The sequence below is a fragment of the Camponotus vicinus genome, unplaced genomic scaffold (assembly GCF_025532165.1).
Source record: "Camponotus vicinus isolate PSW18456_S1 unplaced genomic scaffold, iyCamVici1.0 SCAF_4, whole genome shotgun sequence".
In the NCBI taxonomy this organism is placed as follows: Eukaryota; Metazoa; Arthropoda; class Insecta; order Hymenoptera; family Formicidae; genus Camponotus; species Camponotus vicinus.
The window spans coordinates 9,626,233-9,644,343 of NW_028141976.1; the positions used below are offsets into that span (position 1 = coordinate 9,626,233).

Consider the following 18,111-nt stretch of genomic DNA (forward strand, 5'->3'; position numbering starts at 1 on the left):
TTGATTGGGACGTCTTGAGTGAGACGTCTTAAAACAATGCCCGACAGATATCTTAAATCGGGACATAAGACGTCTTAAAGACGTCATAAAGATGTAATTCTGATAACTTCTTAAGACGTCTTTAGAAATTTCATGACGTCTTTAAGACTTCTTTAAGACGACATAATGTTGTGTGGGAGGCTTACTTGTCAGTGGAAATTTTGTTCATTGACACCATCTACAACAACAGCATTATTCTTTGAAGTTGCAAATTAACATACAGCCCCAATTCCGCAAAGTGGAAGAGGCTGTATTCAATTCATTATCCAATATTAACATAGTAATGGACAAAGGCGAATTAGAGTTACTACTATTGCAAGAAAGTAAATATATTTTTTATTATACATTATATGTATATCATAAATATTTATAATATCATAAATAATAATATATCATAAATATTTATGATGTTATAGGGATATCTTTAATTATTAGTTGGGCAGATGAATCATCATCTTTGCATCATGTAAGCATAGAATTTGAGGAAGCAACAGCTGTTTTTATGTCACGTTTAACTGTATTTCGAGCAGAAAGTGATGATGGTCCAAATGTTTGAAGATGGGTTGATCATATTCTGATTAGACTTGTTAGTAGTTTCTATCATTAAAATTGTGCCCAATTACACTTAATATAAAGCTTAAACTTAATATATTTATACATATAGATTTACACAAATATATATTTTATCTATTTTGAGGTGTAAAATCTTATTATTGCAGTATCAAAAATTCGGAGAATATGCAAAAGATGATCCAACTAGCTTTAGATTGGCAGAAAATTTTTCCTTGTGTCCACAATTTATGTATCATTTACGCAGATCACAATTCTTCAAGTATTCAATAATTCCCCAAATAAAACTAGTTTTTATAGGTAAGTTGTTATTTGTATAAAACACATGATATATTTAAAACTTATTGATACTTTTAGGTCTCATATTTCATATATCAATATATATTTTTTGACATTCTTTTTAACTGAAAGAAGAAAGGAGCATCTCAGATAAAGTTTTCATTTATCTTATGATAGCAGTCATTTGTCATAAGTTGCTAGTGTATTACAGCTAGCGAATACACTAGCAACTTATGACAAATGACTGCTATCATAAGATAAATGAAAACTTTATCTGAGATGCTCCTTTCTTCTCATCTTTCATCGAGTGCGATTGTGATTGTGGTTGTGCGTTAAGTGAAAATTATATAAAATAGTTTACAATGAATGAAATTTAATAACACTGTGATGAACAGTATAACTAACAAAATGAACTCACAGACTTTATATTTACAGATGTTGACATTACTGATGAGGAATGGTTGAACGAAAGTTTAGTAGGTGATTACGTGTCTTGCGGTAATGCTAATGTGCGTGATGATGGTAATAGGCTTAATAATGACAATGTGCCTGATGATGATATTGGTGACAATATGATTAGCCCCGATAATGTGCTTGACGGTGATGACATGACAACTTTCAATGCCAACGGCAATCAGTTGGAAAAATGCTATGGTATGTATTAAACTTTATTCTTTATTCTTCCTTCTTAATTATATCGTTATATTGTACTTATAATAGCAATATGTTATATGTACTTAATTTCGTATGTATGTACTTGTGTAAAATAACTAAACAGATAATTTTAATGATACTTATAAAGAGAAATAAATATTTTTCTTTTTTATCTTATACAGATGCGTGTCGTATCGAACAAAAAATTATTAAAAATCTCATACAAAAGAATACGAGACAGTTGGAGATAATAATAAATTTAATAAATAACGCAGGACCAGCTAATACAATATATAATAATGACGAAGTCCAATTATTGCCGGAATTTCCGCTATCAACAGTTGACGAATTTTTCAAATTTGACACGGATCTCCAAAAGGACAGAGAGATTCGGAAACAATTAGTGAGTACTTTTCTGTTTTTGCGTCCATTTCTTTTTTCTTCTTCTCTCTATTTTTAAATGTGAAATAAATGTATATTTCTATAATTCAATCAACAACAAAAATTCTTTTGTAGAGATAAAAGTAGAAGACAAAATCTAGATATTGAATATACTGGGTGTCACACTAATTAATTCCTCTCATTATTTTGTACTTGAAAAATGAATATTTTACGATTACCTCACCTTAATACTTTTATGTACAAAATAAGATATTTTACGGTTTATATAAAATTAAGAAACGATTTTAAGCCTCATAACTCTACAAGTACTTAATGAAAACTAACTTAATTATAGTGTTTTGGAAAGCTCTCGAGATAAGCTACAAGAATAATAACGCAATGAAAAATAAATGGTTCCATTTAAGAAATTGAAGGACAACCTTCACATGATCTTGACAACGCTATTCAAGGTCGTATTAATATTACTGTGCATTATTTGAAACCCTATAACTTTTATAGGAAACATTTTTGTCTGCCGTTCTCGGTTTTCGAGATATTCGGCTGATACGGGTGGTCTGACACACCCCGTATATGTGTGTGTGTGTGTGTGTATATATATATATATATATATATATATATATATATATATATATATGTATATATGTATATATATATATTCAAGGTCGTACTAATATTACTGTGCATTATTTGAAACCCTATAACTTTTATAGGAAACATTTTTGTCTGCCGTTCTCGGTTTTCGAGATATTCGGCTGATACGGGTGGTCTGACACACCCCGTATATGTATATATATATATTTATATATATATATATATATATATATATATATATATATATTTATTTATTTATTTATTTATTTTTTTATTTATTTATTCATATGATAAAAACAATTGTGAAAAATAAAATAATGAAAATAATAGGCTCAACATAATAATAAATTACTAAGGGGTAAAAAGGCAAATAAAAATCAAAAGACACGCGGTTATTAGTGCGCAAATTTAGATATATAGTATAAAATATTTACTTAAATTTACTTAAAGCGTAATATATAACATTCTTTTAAATTTTATTACAATTTTTGCTGCCTTTTGTCGCTTAGTAATTTTGAAAGAAGCTCTTAAAATATATTAAATTCATGTTTCCTTTTTCTTCAAGCGGCTTAAATTGAAAATATTATTAAACATTTTTGTAACATTCTGTTATAGAAAAGGAAAATTGCAAAAATTGGAGGAAACACTTTCGTTCACAAGACAAGGAATATTATAAAATACACATTATCGGATGAATTGTGCCGCAAATTATCATGGACAGGCCAAAAAGGATCAACGGCAATTAAGGACACAAGTTTTGTCACAGTTATTATGGGTAATTATTATTTCTTTAAGATATATTTTTATTTCTCCTTTTTATGTAATATTGTTTAAAAATAGTTGCACCTTTAATGTATTCGAACATCAGTATTATTCGAGATAGTATCTAACATATGCTTAGATGTAACGTGCACTTTTAACTTTAAATTTTTCTTCAGAATTATTAATAAGATCTTACTTCAAATTTCGTTCAAATATTCTTCTACACTTTATACTCTTTCCAATTTTTTACGGATCAAAATTTTTATATTCTTTCCAAAAGTTGCAAACGTTTATAGCTATACTTTACTTCATGACTACCCTATTCTAACTATTGGAATTAAAGCACAAAATATTTTAATAATTATGTAACAAATCGTTTTTCAGCATACGTTTCGGACGACGAAAAAAGTAATATGCACGATATTAAAAATACCATCCAAGAATGGTTACGACATGCGGGAGATCGCCTCAACTACTTAAGAAACAAGAAGAAAAAGGTTGGTAAATTATTGAAAATTCCATACGATATTATTTAAAAAACAATAGGACTGTATAATGTTGCTGCATAACATTTTTAGTGTTGAAAATGAGAAAACATTGAAATTAATATATGTTTTTTAATATATGTAAATGTATATCTTAAATCATATTTCACTTATATATTTAATTTTGTGTGTGTGTGTGTGTGTAAAAAATTAAATTCTATATTGTAAAAAAAAATATATTAATTATCTTTTGTATATTTTTTTACAGCACTATGACATATGAAGATTTTATTCAACAAAATGAAGATTGTGACGATGTGCGCAATGGAATGCTTGGTCATCATCGCGTATTGATGCTACTAGACTAGTTGTACCATTGAAAACTTTGTATCAACCAATTAAGGAACGAGTAGATCTTCCGCCAATTCAATATGATCCAGTTTTATGTACAAGATTTACATGCAGAGCTATTTTAAATCCATTATATCAAGTAGATTATCGTGCAAAATTATGGATCTGCAATTTTTGCTCTCAGAGAAATCCTGTAAGAAAAAATTCTATCCATTTTCTTTTAAACTAAATCATTTTAGCTAGACTAGAGTTTAACTTAATTAGATTTAAGCTAGCAATTGTTCAATTTTGGAAGTAAATTCAGCAGAATAGTAAGCTATAGGTCCTTGATAAAAATGACTAAAATAATATGATTTAGATTGTACAGATCATAAGATTTCAATCTTGTATTATAGTATGTATGTATATACACAGCATATATATGCTATACACATAAATGAATAGAGTAAAAATCATTTTTTATTTATCACAAACATTTTGAAAAATATTAAAGTAGTTTATTTCTATTAGAAATTAAAGTATATTTTTATGTATTTCTTTATTATGATATATTTACATTCATATTCTATTCTTTATTACTTCATTTAAATTCGTATTTTATTTAATACATAATTCTCTTGTAATATTCTCCTCTCTATATCATATAAGATATAATTTAAAAAGTAATCGTAAATTATTTATTAGGAGCATATAGTGTTCATAAAAATATGTATAAATATTTAAAATATAATAAAGAAATGAACTTAAGATGAGTTTTGTTATTTATTATAGAATAAATCAATAAATCAATGCAGCTATTTTACCGACCGAATTACGCACGTCTAAAAGTCGTCTTAATTGAAATGTCTGAGACGTCTTTATAACATCCTGAGTGAGACATTTAATTATATCTTGATTGGGACGTCTTGAGTGAGACGTCTTAAAACAATGCCCGATAGATATCTTAAATCGGGACATAAGACGTCTTAAAGACGTCATAAAGATGTAATTCTGATAACTTCTTAAGACGTCTTTAGAAATTTCATGACGTCTTTAAGACATCTTTAAGACGACATAATGTTGTGTGGGTAGTTATATCTCATATAGCGAAGGACTAATTAAATTAAATTAAATTAATAATAAAGTAAATGATAAAAGTAAATGTAACTTATAAAACTGGAGATGTAATTTATTTAGAATTAAATTCTTGCTTTATGCTTCAAATAGGCAGTACATGAATAATTTACCATTTATCATATTGATTCCAATCAGTTTAATATTCTGAATCTCATCTGCTTGTATCAGATATCAGAAATTAAAGTGATAGAAATTAAAATGATAATTACTATATTTTTAGTCTTTTATTCATATTCGCGACTTTATATATATTTCTGACAGAAATTAGATTACGAGAAAGTACAGCTCACGTAGCGGTAAGTGAAGGAACTATCGAATCATGCAAACTCTGTTCCGTTTCTGCCGTCAATCTGCTATCAGAGATTGTGTGCGCAGATCCTGCTCGATTTTTGTTATCAATTTGCTATCAAATTGCGCCTCACAGATCCTGTTAAATTTCTGCTATCAATTTGCCGTCAGTTATATCTACAGGCTTTACTCGATTTCTGCCGATAATTTGACATCAAATTTCATTGCGCAGATCCTGCTCGGTTTCTGCAACCAATCTGATATCAAACTGTGTTGCACAGATCTTGCTCGATTTCTGCCACCAATCTGCTATGATAATTTTAAACAAATCCTGTTCAGTTTCTGCTATCAAATTATGTCAGCAGGTTTTGTAACATTTCTGCTGACATTCTGTTATCATTATTTGATATAACAAATTTTTTATACAATCTGCAATCTTACTGTCGACAAAAATTTGTAGCAGAAATTGACAAAATCTGTTTGAACAGACTTTGCTGACTGGGTAATTACATTATTATCAGTTGGATGTTTTACCTGTCATTTATTGATTGATCTTTTACTTTAAAAAGCTTTTTAATGATGCTATAATGAAGATATACTTTGATGAAAAGTCGAATCTTGAGAAATGCAATAGAAAATTATTAGGAAGAAAAACTTTATATATACAAATAAGCTTTTAGATAAGAAAAGATTAATATGTTAGTCTTAAAATAATATGCGATTTTAGAATATTTGTAATAAAATTATCTTGCACTAATATTTATCGATTTATATTATATATTACTTTTTTAACGTTGCAAACGTTTACATTATATTATCTCATTATTTTAATATTGAATTGTTTTAATGTTGAATTTATTTTAACTTATTGAATTTATTGAATTACAATTATTTTCATTTATTTTATTTTACTTAGAACATCAAAGCATAGACTTAAAGAAATAGACTGCGCATTCCTATACAAAAGACTGTCTTAAACATTAGAAAGAAAGAGCGATAGCGGTCAGATTTCTTTCTCTCTCGCACAATTGAAGGAGAGAAAGAGATCCGACCGCTATCGCTCTCTTTGTAATGTTTAAGACAGTCTTTTGTATAGGGATGCGCAGTCTATGTCTTTAAGTCCATACATCAAAGCTATATAATTGAAATTATTCTATATTTAAAATTAATTTATATAAAAACAGAAGTATAACTTACCATATGTTTTCTATAAATTGAATTGTTGTTTAACTTTGTTTCGATTATTTCGAGTTCATTTTCATTTTTTATTGGTAGATTTTGGAAAATGTCTTCTTTTTCTTCTGAATCCACGGTACTAACTAATAGTTTCTGTGATATTGACTTTTGATGTCCTTGGATTATATTCATTTTTATCTCTAAACTTATCAATTTTCTGATAACAAATCGGCGAAAATTTTCAGTTACTGTAAATTAATAAAAATGTGGTTCTGCTTATAAAAATATATATAAAATGTTAATTTTACACAATTATAAAATTCACGATAATTAACGAAGAAAATGTGACTATACTAAACAATATTACACAAAAATGAATATTACAGATCAAAAGTATATTATAAAGTATATTATACCCACACAACATTATGTCGTCTTAAAGATGTCTTAAAGACGTCATGAAATTTCTAAAGACGTCTTAAGAAGTTATCAGAATTACATCTTTATGACGTCTTTAAGACGTCTTATGTCCCGATTTAAGATATCTATCGGGCATTGTTTTAAGACGTCTCACTCAAGACGTCCCAATCAAGATATAATTAAATGTCTCACTCAGGATGTTATAAAGACGTCTCAGACATTTCAATTAAGACGACTTTTAGACGTGCGTAATTCGGTCGGTAAAATAGCTGCATTGATTTATTGATTTATTCTATAATAAATAACAAAACTCATCTTAAGTTCATTTCTTTATTATATTTTAAATATTTATACATATTTTTATGAACACTATATGCTCCTAATAAATAATTTACGATTACTTTTTAAATTATATCTTATATGATATAGAGAGGAGAATATTACAAGAGAATTATGTATTAAATAAAATACGAATTTAAATGAAGTAATAAAGAATAGAATATGAATGTAAATATATCATAATAAAGAAATACATAAAAATATACTTTAATTTCTAATAGAAATAAACTACTTTAATATTTTTCAAAATGTTTGTGATAAATAAAAAATGATTTTTACTCTATTCATTTATGTGTATAGCATATATATGCTGTGTATATACATACATACTATAATACAAGATTGAAATCTTATGATCTGTACAATCTAAATCATATTATTTTAGTCATTTTTATCAAGGACCTATAGCTTACTATTCTGCTGAATTTACTTCCAAAATTGAACAATTGCTAGCTTAAATCTAATTAAGTTAAACTCTAGTCTAGCTAAAATGATTTAGTTTAAAAGAAAATGGATAGAATTTTTTCTTACAGGATTTCTCTGAGAGCAAAAATTGCAGATCCATAATTTTGCACGATAATCTACTTGATATAATGGATTTAAAATAGCTCTGCATGTAAATCTTGTACATAAAACTGGATCATATTGAATTGGCGGAAGATCTACTCGTTCCTTAATTGGTTGATACAAAGTTTTCAATGGTACAACTAGTCTAGTAGCATCAATACGCGATGATGACCAAGCATTCCATTGCGCACATCGTCACAATCTTCATTTTGTTGAATAAAATCTTCATATGTCATAGTGCTGTAAAAAAATATACAAAAGATAATTAATATATTTTTTTTTACAATATAGAATTTAATTTTTTACACACACACACACACACAAAATTAAATATATAAGTGAAATATGATTTAAGATATACATTTACATATATTAAAAAACATATATTAATTTCAATGTTTTCTCATTTTCAACACTAAAAATGTTATGCAGCAACATTATACAGCCCTATTGTTTTTTAAATAATATCGTATGGAATTTTCAATAATTTACCAACCTTTTTCTTCTTGTTTCTTAAGTAGTTGAGGCGATCTCCCGCATGTCGTAACCATTCTTGGATGGTATTTTTAATATCGTGCATATTACTTTTTTCGTCGTCCGAAACGTATGCTGAAAAACGATTTGTTACATAATTATTAAAATATTTTGTGCTTTAATTCCAATAGTTAGAATAGGGTAGTCATGAAGTAAAGTATAGCTATAAACGTTTGCAACTTTTGGAAAGAATATAAAAATTTTGATCCGTAAAAAATTGGAAAGAGTATAAAGTGTAGAAGAATATTTGAACGAAATTTGAAGTAAGATCTTATTAATAATTCTGAAGAAAAATTTAAAGTTAAAAGTGCACGTTACATCTAAGCATATGTTAGATACTATCTCGAATAATACTGATGTTCGAATACATTAAAGGTGCAACTATTTTTAAACAATATTACATAAAAAGGAGAAATAAAAATATATCTTAAAGAAATAATAATTACCCATAATAACTGTGACAAAACTTGTGTCCTTAATTGCCGTTGATCCTTTTTGGCCTGTCCATGATAATTTGCGGCACAATTCATCCGATAATGTGTATTTTATAATATTCCTTGTCTTGTGAACGAAAGTGTTTCCTCCAATTTTTGCAATTTTCCTTTTCTATAACAGAATGTTACAAAAATGTTTAATAATATTTTCAATTTAAGCCGCTTGAAGAAAAAGGAAACATGAATTTAATATATTTTAAGAGCTTCTTTCAAAATTACTAAGCGACAAAAGGCAGCAAAAATTGTAATAAAATTTAAAAGAATGTTATATATTACGCTTTAAGTAAATTTAAGTAAATATTTTATACTATATATCTAAATTTGCGCACTAATAACCGCGTGTCTTTTGATTTTTATTTGCCTTTTTACCCCTTAGTAATTTATTATTATGTTGAGCCTATTATTTTCATTATTTTATTTTTCACAATTGTTTTTATCATATGAATAAATAAATAAAAAAATAAATAAATAAATAAATAAATATATATATATATATATATATATATATATAAATATATATATATACATATACGGGGTGTGTCAGACCACCCGTATCAGCCGAATATCTCGAAAACCGAGAACGGCAGACAAAAATGTTTCCTATAAAAGTTATAGGGTTTCAAATAATGCACAGTAATATTAGTACGACCTTGAATATATATATATACATATATACATATATATATATATATATATATATATATATATATATATACACACACACACACACATATACGGGGTGTGTCAGACCACCCGTATCAGCCGAATATCTCGAAAACCGAGAACGGCAGACAAAAATGTTTCCTATAAAAGTTATAGGGTTTCAAATAATGCACAGTAATATTAATACGACCTTGAATAGCGTTGTCAAGATCATGTGAAGGTTGTCCTTCAATTTCTTAAATGGAACCATTTATTTTTCATTGCGTTATTATTCTTGTAGCTTATCTCGAGAGCTTTCCAAAACACTATAATTAAGTTAGTTTTCATTAAGTACTTGTAGAGTTATGAGGCTTAAAATCGTTTCTTAATTTTATATAAACCGTAAAATATCTTATTTTGTACATAAAAGTATTAAGGTGAGGTAATCGTAAAATATTCATTTTTCAAGTACAAAATAATGAGAGGAATTAATTAGTGTGACACCCAGTATATTCAATATCTAGATTTTGTCTTCTACTTTTATCTCTACAAAAGAATTTTTGTTGTTGATTGAATTATAGAAATATACATTTATTTCACATTTAAAAATAGAGAGAAGAAGAAAAAAGAAATGGACGCAAAAACAGAAAAGTACTCACTAATTGTTTCCGAATCTCTCTGTCCTTTTGGAGATCCGTGTCAAATTTGAAAAATTCGTCAACTGTTGATAGCGGAAATTCCGGCAATAATTGGACTTCGTCATTATTATATATTGTATTAGCTGGTCCTGCGTTATTTATTAAATTTATTATTATCTCCAACTGTCTCGTATTCTTTTGTATGAGATTTTTAATAATTTTTTGTTCGATACGACACGCATCTGTATAAGATAAAAAAGAAAAATATTTATTTCTCTTTATAAGTATCATTAAAATTATCTGTTTAGTTATTTTACACAAGTACATACATACGAAATTAAGTACATATAACATATTGCTATTATAAGTACAATATAACGATATAATTAAGAAGGAAGAATAAAGAATAAAGTTTAATACATACCATAGCATTTTTCCAACTGATTGCCGTTGGCATTGAAAGTTGTCATGTCATCACCGTCAAGCACATTATCGGGGCTAATCATATTGTCACCAATATCATCATCAGGCACATTGTCATTATTAAGCCTATTACCATCATCACGCACATTAGCATTACCGCAAGACACGTAATCACCTACTAAACTTTCGTTCAACCATTCCTCATCAGTAATGTCAACATCTGTAAATATAAAGTCTGTGAGTTCATTTTGTTAGTTATACTGTTCATCACAGTGTTATTAAATTTCATTCATTGTAAACTATTTTATATAATTTTCACTTAACGCACAACCACAATCACAATCGCACTCGATGAAAGATGAGAAGAAAGGAGCATCTCAGATAAAGTTTTCATTTATCTTATGATAGCAGTCATTTGTCATAAGTTGCTAGTGTATTCGCTAGCTGTAATACACTAGCAACTTATGACAAATGACTGCTATCATAAGATAAATGAAAACTTTATCTGAGATGCTCCTTTCTTCTTTCAGTTAAAAAGAATGTCAAAAAATATATATTGATATATGAAATATGAGACCTAAAAGTATCAATAAGTTTTAAATATATCATGTGTTTTATACAAATAACAACTTACCTATAAAAACTAGTTTTATTTGGGGAATTATTGAATACTTGAAGAATTGTGATCTGCGTAAATGATACATAAATTGTGGACACAAGGAAAAATTTTCTGCCAATCTAAAGCTAGTTGGATCATCTTTTGCATATTCTCCGAATTTTTGATACTGCAATAATAAGATTTTACACCTCAAAATAGATAAAATATATATTTGTGTAAATCTATATGTATAAATATATTAAGTTTAAGCTTTATATTAAGTGTAATTGGGCACAATTTTAATGATAGAAACTACTAACAAGTCTAATCAGAATATGATCAACCCATCTTCAAACATTTGGACCATCATCACTTTCTGCTCGAAATACAGTTAAACGTGACATAAAAACAGCTGTTGCTTCCTCAAATTCTATGCTTACATGATGCAAAGATGATGATTCATCTGCCCAACTAATAATTAAAGATATCCCTATAACATCATAAATATTTATGATATATTATTATTTATGATATTATAAATATTTATGATATACATATAATGTATAATAAAAAATATATTTACTTTCTTGCAATAGTAGTAACTCTAATTCGCCTTTGTCCATTACTATGTTAATATTGGATAATGAATTGAATACAGCCTCTTCCACTTTGCGGAATTGGGGCTGTATGTTAATTTGCAACTTCAAAGAATAATGCTGTTGTTGTAGATGGTGTCAATGAACAAAATTTCCACTGACAAGTAAGCCTACTTCTTGTAGTACTCCAACACTTGATCCTTTCTCCCACTGACATACAAAAGATCCAATTGCTCCAGGAACTTTAATTTTCTGAGATGTTTTTACTTCTAAGATTGCATCGAATGCTATTTTCAAATCACCCTTGGCATCTGTAGCAAATATTCGTTGAAAAGTTTGTTTGAATAATGAAGAATTAAATGAATCCCCCATCATCATATGACCACCAGTAGAGTTGCAATATTGTCGCCTTTCTAATAAACCAGTTTGGTGTCAAGAGCACAAAAATAAATATCTATTATAAATATCTATTATGGCCATTAGTTGCAGCACGTGATGCAAGTGTATCATAATGCTTAATTGCCTTTTTATGCTTAGCATTATCTTTTTGAATATTATGATGTGATCTGATTGGTTGTCATAAATCATCAGTTACAACTTGGCCAGGTCCTTGAGAACATGGTCCGCCAACAAATAGCATAATCCTTAAATACATTGATAGCATTATATGTAGGATTACAATGAAAAACATAACATATATACATCATATTACAACATATAAATACCTAGCATCAGTATTTGCATAACTAGCTTCTAAGAGATCCGTGGCGACTGCTAATGCCACAATTGTAGATCGCAATGAACGTTTCTCTGGCCCAACAGACCATGGATCACGTTGCAGTTCTCCTAAAAGATCTGTCGAACTGTCTCATATCACACTTATGTACTGGTTACAAAAAGCGATTAGCAGCTGGCAATAGTTACGCACCAGGTCCTCTTGGTTGATTTGGATTTTGTCCAGGAATTAGTCTACCTATACCTATCAAAATGTAATGTGAATAAAATGCAATAAAGTAATCATGAAGAACAATGACTAATATAGTAAATATAACTTGGGACTTATTCTATTCGTACCTAACATATCTTGAACTTGTTTTGGTTGAAGATCCTTTGTGCTTCTAATTCATGAACTTGAATCATTTTGCCAAATGTGATAAGACCAATAAGAGCATTGAGTGAAAGCAGAGACAATGACATTTGTAATGAATCTTTAAGTGCCTCTAATTCTTCATCATCCAGACATATGTATCCGCAAAAAGTAAAAATATTGATGGCAAACATTGGGCACGCTAAATAATACATATAAATACATACAATTGGACTGAGATACAATAATATTTAAAGTAATATATAAGTAACATATATATATATATATATATATCATAAATTTATATATAATAAAAACTATAATAAATCATGTAATGTCAATAAATGATAATAAAAAAAATGTTCGAAAAGAATCAAATCTTAAAAAAAGTAAAATCAAAAATATTTGTTTCATAATATAACTATTCAACATATATAACACATATATAACACTATTATTCAAATAAATGCATACATTTTGATCATTTAAATATATTTCCTTTTTGTTTCTTATTTCGAAGAATTTCCTCATAAATTCTTTTTGCAAAGTTTTTTTCTCATAATTATTAATATAACTCACAATATGTGTATTATAATGTAACTTAAAAAAAATAATATATAATGATAACACAAATTTAGAATTTATTGAAATATAAAAATATCTTTACAATATTTTTATGAATACTATATGCTCCTAATAAATAATTTGATTTTTTAAATTATCTTATATGATATAGACAGAAAATTACAAGAGAATTATGCATTAAATAAAATACGAATTTAAATGAAGTATAAAGAATAATAAAGAATATGAATGTAAATACATCGTAATAAAGAAACACATTAAAATATATTTTAATTTCTAATAGAAATAAACTACTTTAATATTTTTCAAAATGTTTCTTGTGATAAATAAAAAATGATTTTTGTTCTATTCATTTATAATACCTTATTACTTACCACGATAGTCTATTTGATATAATGGATTTAAAATAGCTCTGCATGTAGATCTACATAAAACTGGATCATATTGAATTGGCGGAAGATCTACTTGTTCCTTAATTGGTTGATACAAAGTTTTCAATAGTACAACTAGTCTAGTAGTATCAATACGCGATGATGGCCAAGCATTCCATTTATGGAACGCACACCGTCACAATCTTGTTGAATAAAATTTTGTTGAATAAAATCTTCATATGTTGTCATAATGCTGCAAAAAAAATATACAAAAGATAATTAATATATTTTTTTACAATATAGAGTTTAATTTTTTTACACATACATACATATACATATATATATATAACGTAGCATAAAGTTGTAAGCGAAATGAACCAAATCCATTTCCTACTATGGCCATGTTCCAAAATTCACTGCCAGCGCTGAAAATATATAATATACGTAACGTGAACTAAAGATTTTCAGCGCTGGCAGTGAATTTTGGAACACGCCCTAAGCCCATTCTACAATGGCAATAACAAGGCTGTAGGAGTAAAGAATAAACTGTTTCTAATGAAGTAAAGACAAGAAGTAACGAAATAGAAATTCTCATTAGTACTCTAAGGTAATAGTAGTACAAAATGAGAATTGTCTATTTCATTACTTCTTCTTCTTTACTTCACTAAAAACGATTTAATCTCTACTCCTACAGTCTTGTTACTGCCATTGTAGAATGAGCTCTATGTATGTTCTACGGCGGACGCGCAATAAGAATTAAAAACGCAGAATTCTTCCGTGACTGCGTATGCGAGACCACCGTAGAACGCACGAAATCCATAGGAAATGGATTTGGTTATTTCGCTTACATCTTACAACCTTATGCTATGGCCATTGCAGACCCGGCTTTAAATATCATTAATTCTTACCTGTGCAAAGCACTGCTCAACTTTGGTAAATGGAATAATTTATTTTCCAACTCGACGCCGTCTAATGCCTGGCTGGCCTGGCACCGCGGCCATCTTAAAAATGGCGTCTTAAAGTAAATGTTCTTAAAAACATCAGAAAGACGTCTATTGGTCAGGGGGCCTATTACGGTTTTTGAAACGAAGTGAAAATAACAAAAGTGAGGAAATTTACTAGAGTATCTACAATTTCATTTGTCGAAATCTAGTAAATCTGTTCACTTTTGTAATTTTCACCTCGCTTCAAGAACCGTAATAGGCACCCAGGTCTTAAAGACGTCATAAGAAAGGCATGTTTAAGACGTTTAAAAAAATACGTCTTAAATTGAATGTCTTACAGACGTTAGAAAGACGTCTATTGGTCAGGTCTTAAAGGCGTCATAAGAAAGGCATGTTTAAGACGTTTAAAAAAATACGTCTTAAATTGAATGTCTTAAAAACATCAGAAAGACGTCAATTGGTCAAGTCTTAAAGGCGTCATAAGAAAGGCATCTTTAAGACGTTTAAAAAAATACGTCTTAAATTGAATGTCTTAAAAACATCAGAAAGACGTCAATTGGACAAGTCTTAAAGGCGTCATAAGAAAGACATGTTTAAGACGTCTTCAAGACATGCATGTTGTGTGGGCAGTAAATGGATTACTTCTCATTTTAATTTCAAATAATCTGTTTAATATTCTGAATTCCAACAAGGAATCCAGATTATTAGATAAATTACTTTAAATTAAGTCAGTTTATTATAAATTAAACTGACTAAAGAAGAAGAAACTTTGGAATTCATGTTAGTACCAGTCCTTTATGTCCATTTCACCAAAAATTAAATACGAGTTTGGTGGCGCGCGTAGCGGCAAAATGAAGAAACACATGCAATATTATAGAGTATCCTGAAAATATACGAGAAAGAATATACTAATACGAGATATTCAAAGTATATTCTGAGAATATATGAAAAATAATATACAACAAGAGATGTTATGGGATTATTCTCAGTATATTACATCTGTAACGTATATTTACAGTATGAGTATAGAATATTCGAATGATATCATGTGCTGTGTGGGTTATCATCCATGTATGATCCTGTCTTATTATGTGTAAGAGAGAACAGACCTAAAAATGAAAAATATAAATATATATTTAATTAAATTACGATGTAAATACATATTTAGTAGAACATATTTAATGGAACATATTTATATAGTGTTTTTTTATTAAAATAAATTTAATTGCTTTATTTAAAAAATATTTACCTTTAAATATAATTCCAGTAACAAAATATTTTACTCTTTATACGCCACACAGTTCACTTTTCACACAATTTTGCACTTTCCGTGTCGTAACTTTGAGGTTAAAACCTTATGTCTTATGCACAAGCTTGTGCGTTGCTGTGTATTACGTTATGGCTTATGCTTTATGCATAATGCATTATGCAAAAGTGTGTGCTGCGGCCTTTCATCTTTACGGATTTTTCGACTATTTATGCATTATGCTTTGTGCACTATGTGAGATCCGCAGAATGAGAAGGGAGGATGGAAATGAAGGACTCTAATTGGTTGATTTCCTTATGCTTTATGCATTATGCGTTATGTAAAAGTGTGTGCTGCGGCCTTTAGTGTGTCCGTTTTTCGGGAGTTCACAGCTTGCCTGCTAGGTTCGCTGCGATCTAGAAGTCGCATTTAGACGTATGTTAGAGAGAGAACGACTACTGCCGTCTATCTCTGTCTCTCTCGCTCGTATTGCGACCTCTAGTCGAAAAACGGACACACTAAAGCCTACGGCACACGGTACAATTTTTCGTACTGGATTTGATAAGATTTAGTAAAATATTAGAAATGCTGCATTCTGATTGGTGCATTTTTAGTATTTTACTAAATCTTATCAAATCCAGTACGAAAAATCGTACCGTGTGCCGTCGGCTTAAGTAAGACCTCCCTCACCACTAAAAAAGGCCTGAGTTTCCAGAATAAAGCCTACGGCACACGGTACAATTTTTCGTACTGGATTTGATAAGATTTAGTAAAATATTAGAAATGCTGCATTCTGATTGGTGCATTTTTAGTATTTTACTAAATCTTATCAAATCCAGTACGAAAAATCGTACCGTGTGCCGTCGGCTTAACACGGAAAACATGTTATTACAATGGGATATTTTGATTGGCTCACGCTGGTGACGCGACGCGTGACGCGCTCAGTGGGAACGAGCCCTTACGACTCATTGTAGCAGAGGCCTAAAGGCCATCACACACAAAATTGCATAGCATAAGACCATATGGACCAATGAGCATCGAGTATTATGTTATGTAAGTCAATATGGCGATTTAATACTCGATGCTCATTGGTTCATATGGTCTTATGCTTGCAATTTTGTGTGTGATGGCCTTAAGGCCGATTCTACAATAGCTGTCGTAAGTCGGGTGTCGTAAGAGTTGACCAATCGTATTCGATTATTCTTCTCTAAAATCAACTGTGATTGGTTAACTCTTTTGACATCCGACTTACGACAGCTATTGTAGAACCAGCCTAAAGCCGGTTAAGCGTCGTCTACAATGAGATTTTAAGGAGACTTAAGGCGTTAGACTTAAGAAATTGATCAATCACAGTTAAGTATTAAGAGAATACTCGACTGTGATTGGTCAATTTCTTAAATCTTACGCCTTAAGTCTCCTTAAAATCTCATTGTAGACGACGCATTATACAATAGCTATCGTAAGTCGGGTGTCGTAAGAGTTGACCAATCGTATTCGATTATTCTTCTCTAAAATCAACTGTGATTGGTTAACTCTTACGACACCCGACTTACGACAGCTATTGTATAACCGGCTTAAGCCGGGTCCATAGATGCCAGTTTTGGCCCGCTGCACGCTACGCACACGAAGAAAGAACCGTGTACGTGTGGCGCTCGGCGGCGACGAGTGGCTGTAGCGCCACACGTACACGGTTCTTTCTTTGTGTGCGTAGCGGGCCAAAACTGGCATCTATGGCCGGATCTACATTGGTCGTATCGTAAGGTTGTAAGGTCGTAGTCTTAAAAAATTGACCAATCCCAGTTGAATTTCAGGAGAATAATCAACTGTGATTGGTCAATTTCTTACGACTACGGCCTTACAACCTTACGATACGACCAATGTAGACCTGGCTTTAGAGCCATTCTACAATGAGTC

General features: G+C 29.5%; 2 protein-coding genes across 10 annotated transcripts; one reads left to right on the forward strand and one right to left on the reverse strand.

Moving 5' to 3' along the window:
• The first annotated feature begins 161 nt into the window (after positions 1–161).
• LOC145970398 (uncharacterized) lies at positions 162–4,880 on the forward strand. Of its 4 annotated transcripts, none has more exons than XM_083097183.1 (8): positions 162–362; positions 456–505; positions 759–909; positions 1,324–1,542; positions 1,725–1,945; positions 3,151–3,310; positions 3,682–3,794; positions 4,051–4,880. In XM_083097183.1, the coding sequence occupies exons 1-8, from the start codon at positions 323–325 to the stop codon at positions 4,063–4,065; spliced, it is 969 nt and encodes a 322-aa protein (XP_082953309.1). In that variant the 5' UTR covers positions 162–322; the 3' UTR covers positions 4,066–4,880. The 4 variants fall into 4 exon arrangements, with proteins under 4 accessions (XP_082953309.1, XP_082953310.1, XP_082953312.1 ...); XM_083097184.1 differs by having other exon boundaries at positions 163–362; positions 456–625; XM_083097186.1 differs by having other exon boundaries at positions 163–362; positions 475–625.
• Positions 4,881–7,449: 2,569 nt separating this feature from the next.
• On the reverse strand, positions 7,450–15,075 carry LOC145970396 (uncharacterized). Of its 6 annotated transcripts, none has more exons than XM_083097174.1 (12): positions 14,916–15,075; positions 14,011–14,260; positions 13,039–13,253; positions 12,690–12,943; positions 11,952–12,608; positions 11,809–11,839; positions 11,405–11,555; positions 10,772–10,990; positions 10,369–10,589; positions 9,020–9,179; positions 8,536–8,648; positions 7,450–8,279 (listed from the first exon to the last, which is right to left on the reverse strand). In XM_083097174.1, exons 7-12 carry the CDS (start codon positions 11,472–11,474, stop codon positions 8,265–8,267), a joined length of 798 nt encoding a protein of 265 aa, XP_082953300.1. In that variant the 5' UTR covers positions 11,475–11,555; positions 11,809–11,839; positions 11,952–12,608; positions 12,690–12,943; positions 13,039–13,253; positions 14,011–14,260; positions 14,916–15,075; the 3' UTR covers positions 7,450–8,264. The 6 variants fall into 6 exon arrangements, with proteins under 6 accessions (XP_082953300.1, XP_082953298.1, XP_082953295.1 ...); XM_083097172.1 differs by having other exon boundaries at positions 11,689–11,839; XM_083097169.1 differs by having other exon boundaries at positions 11,809–11,858.
• Positions 15,076–18,111: the final 3,036 nt, after the last annotated feature.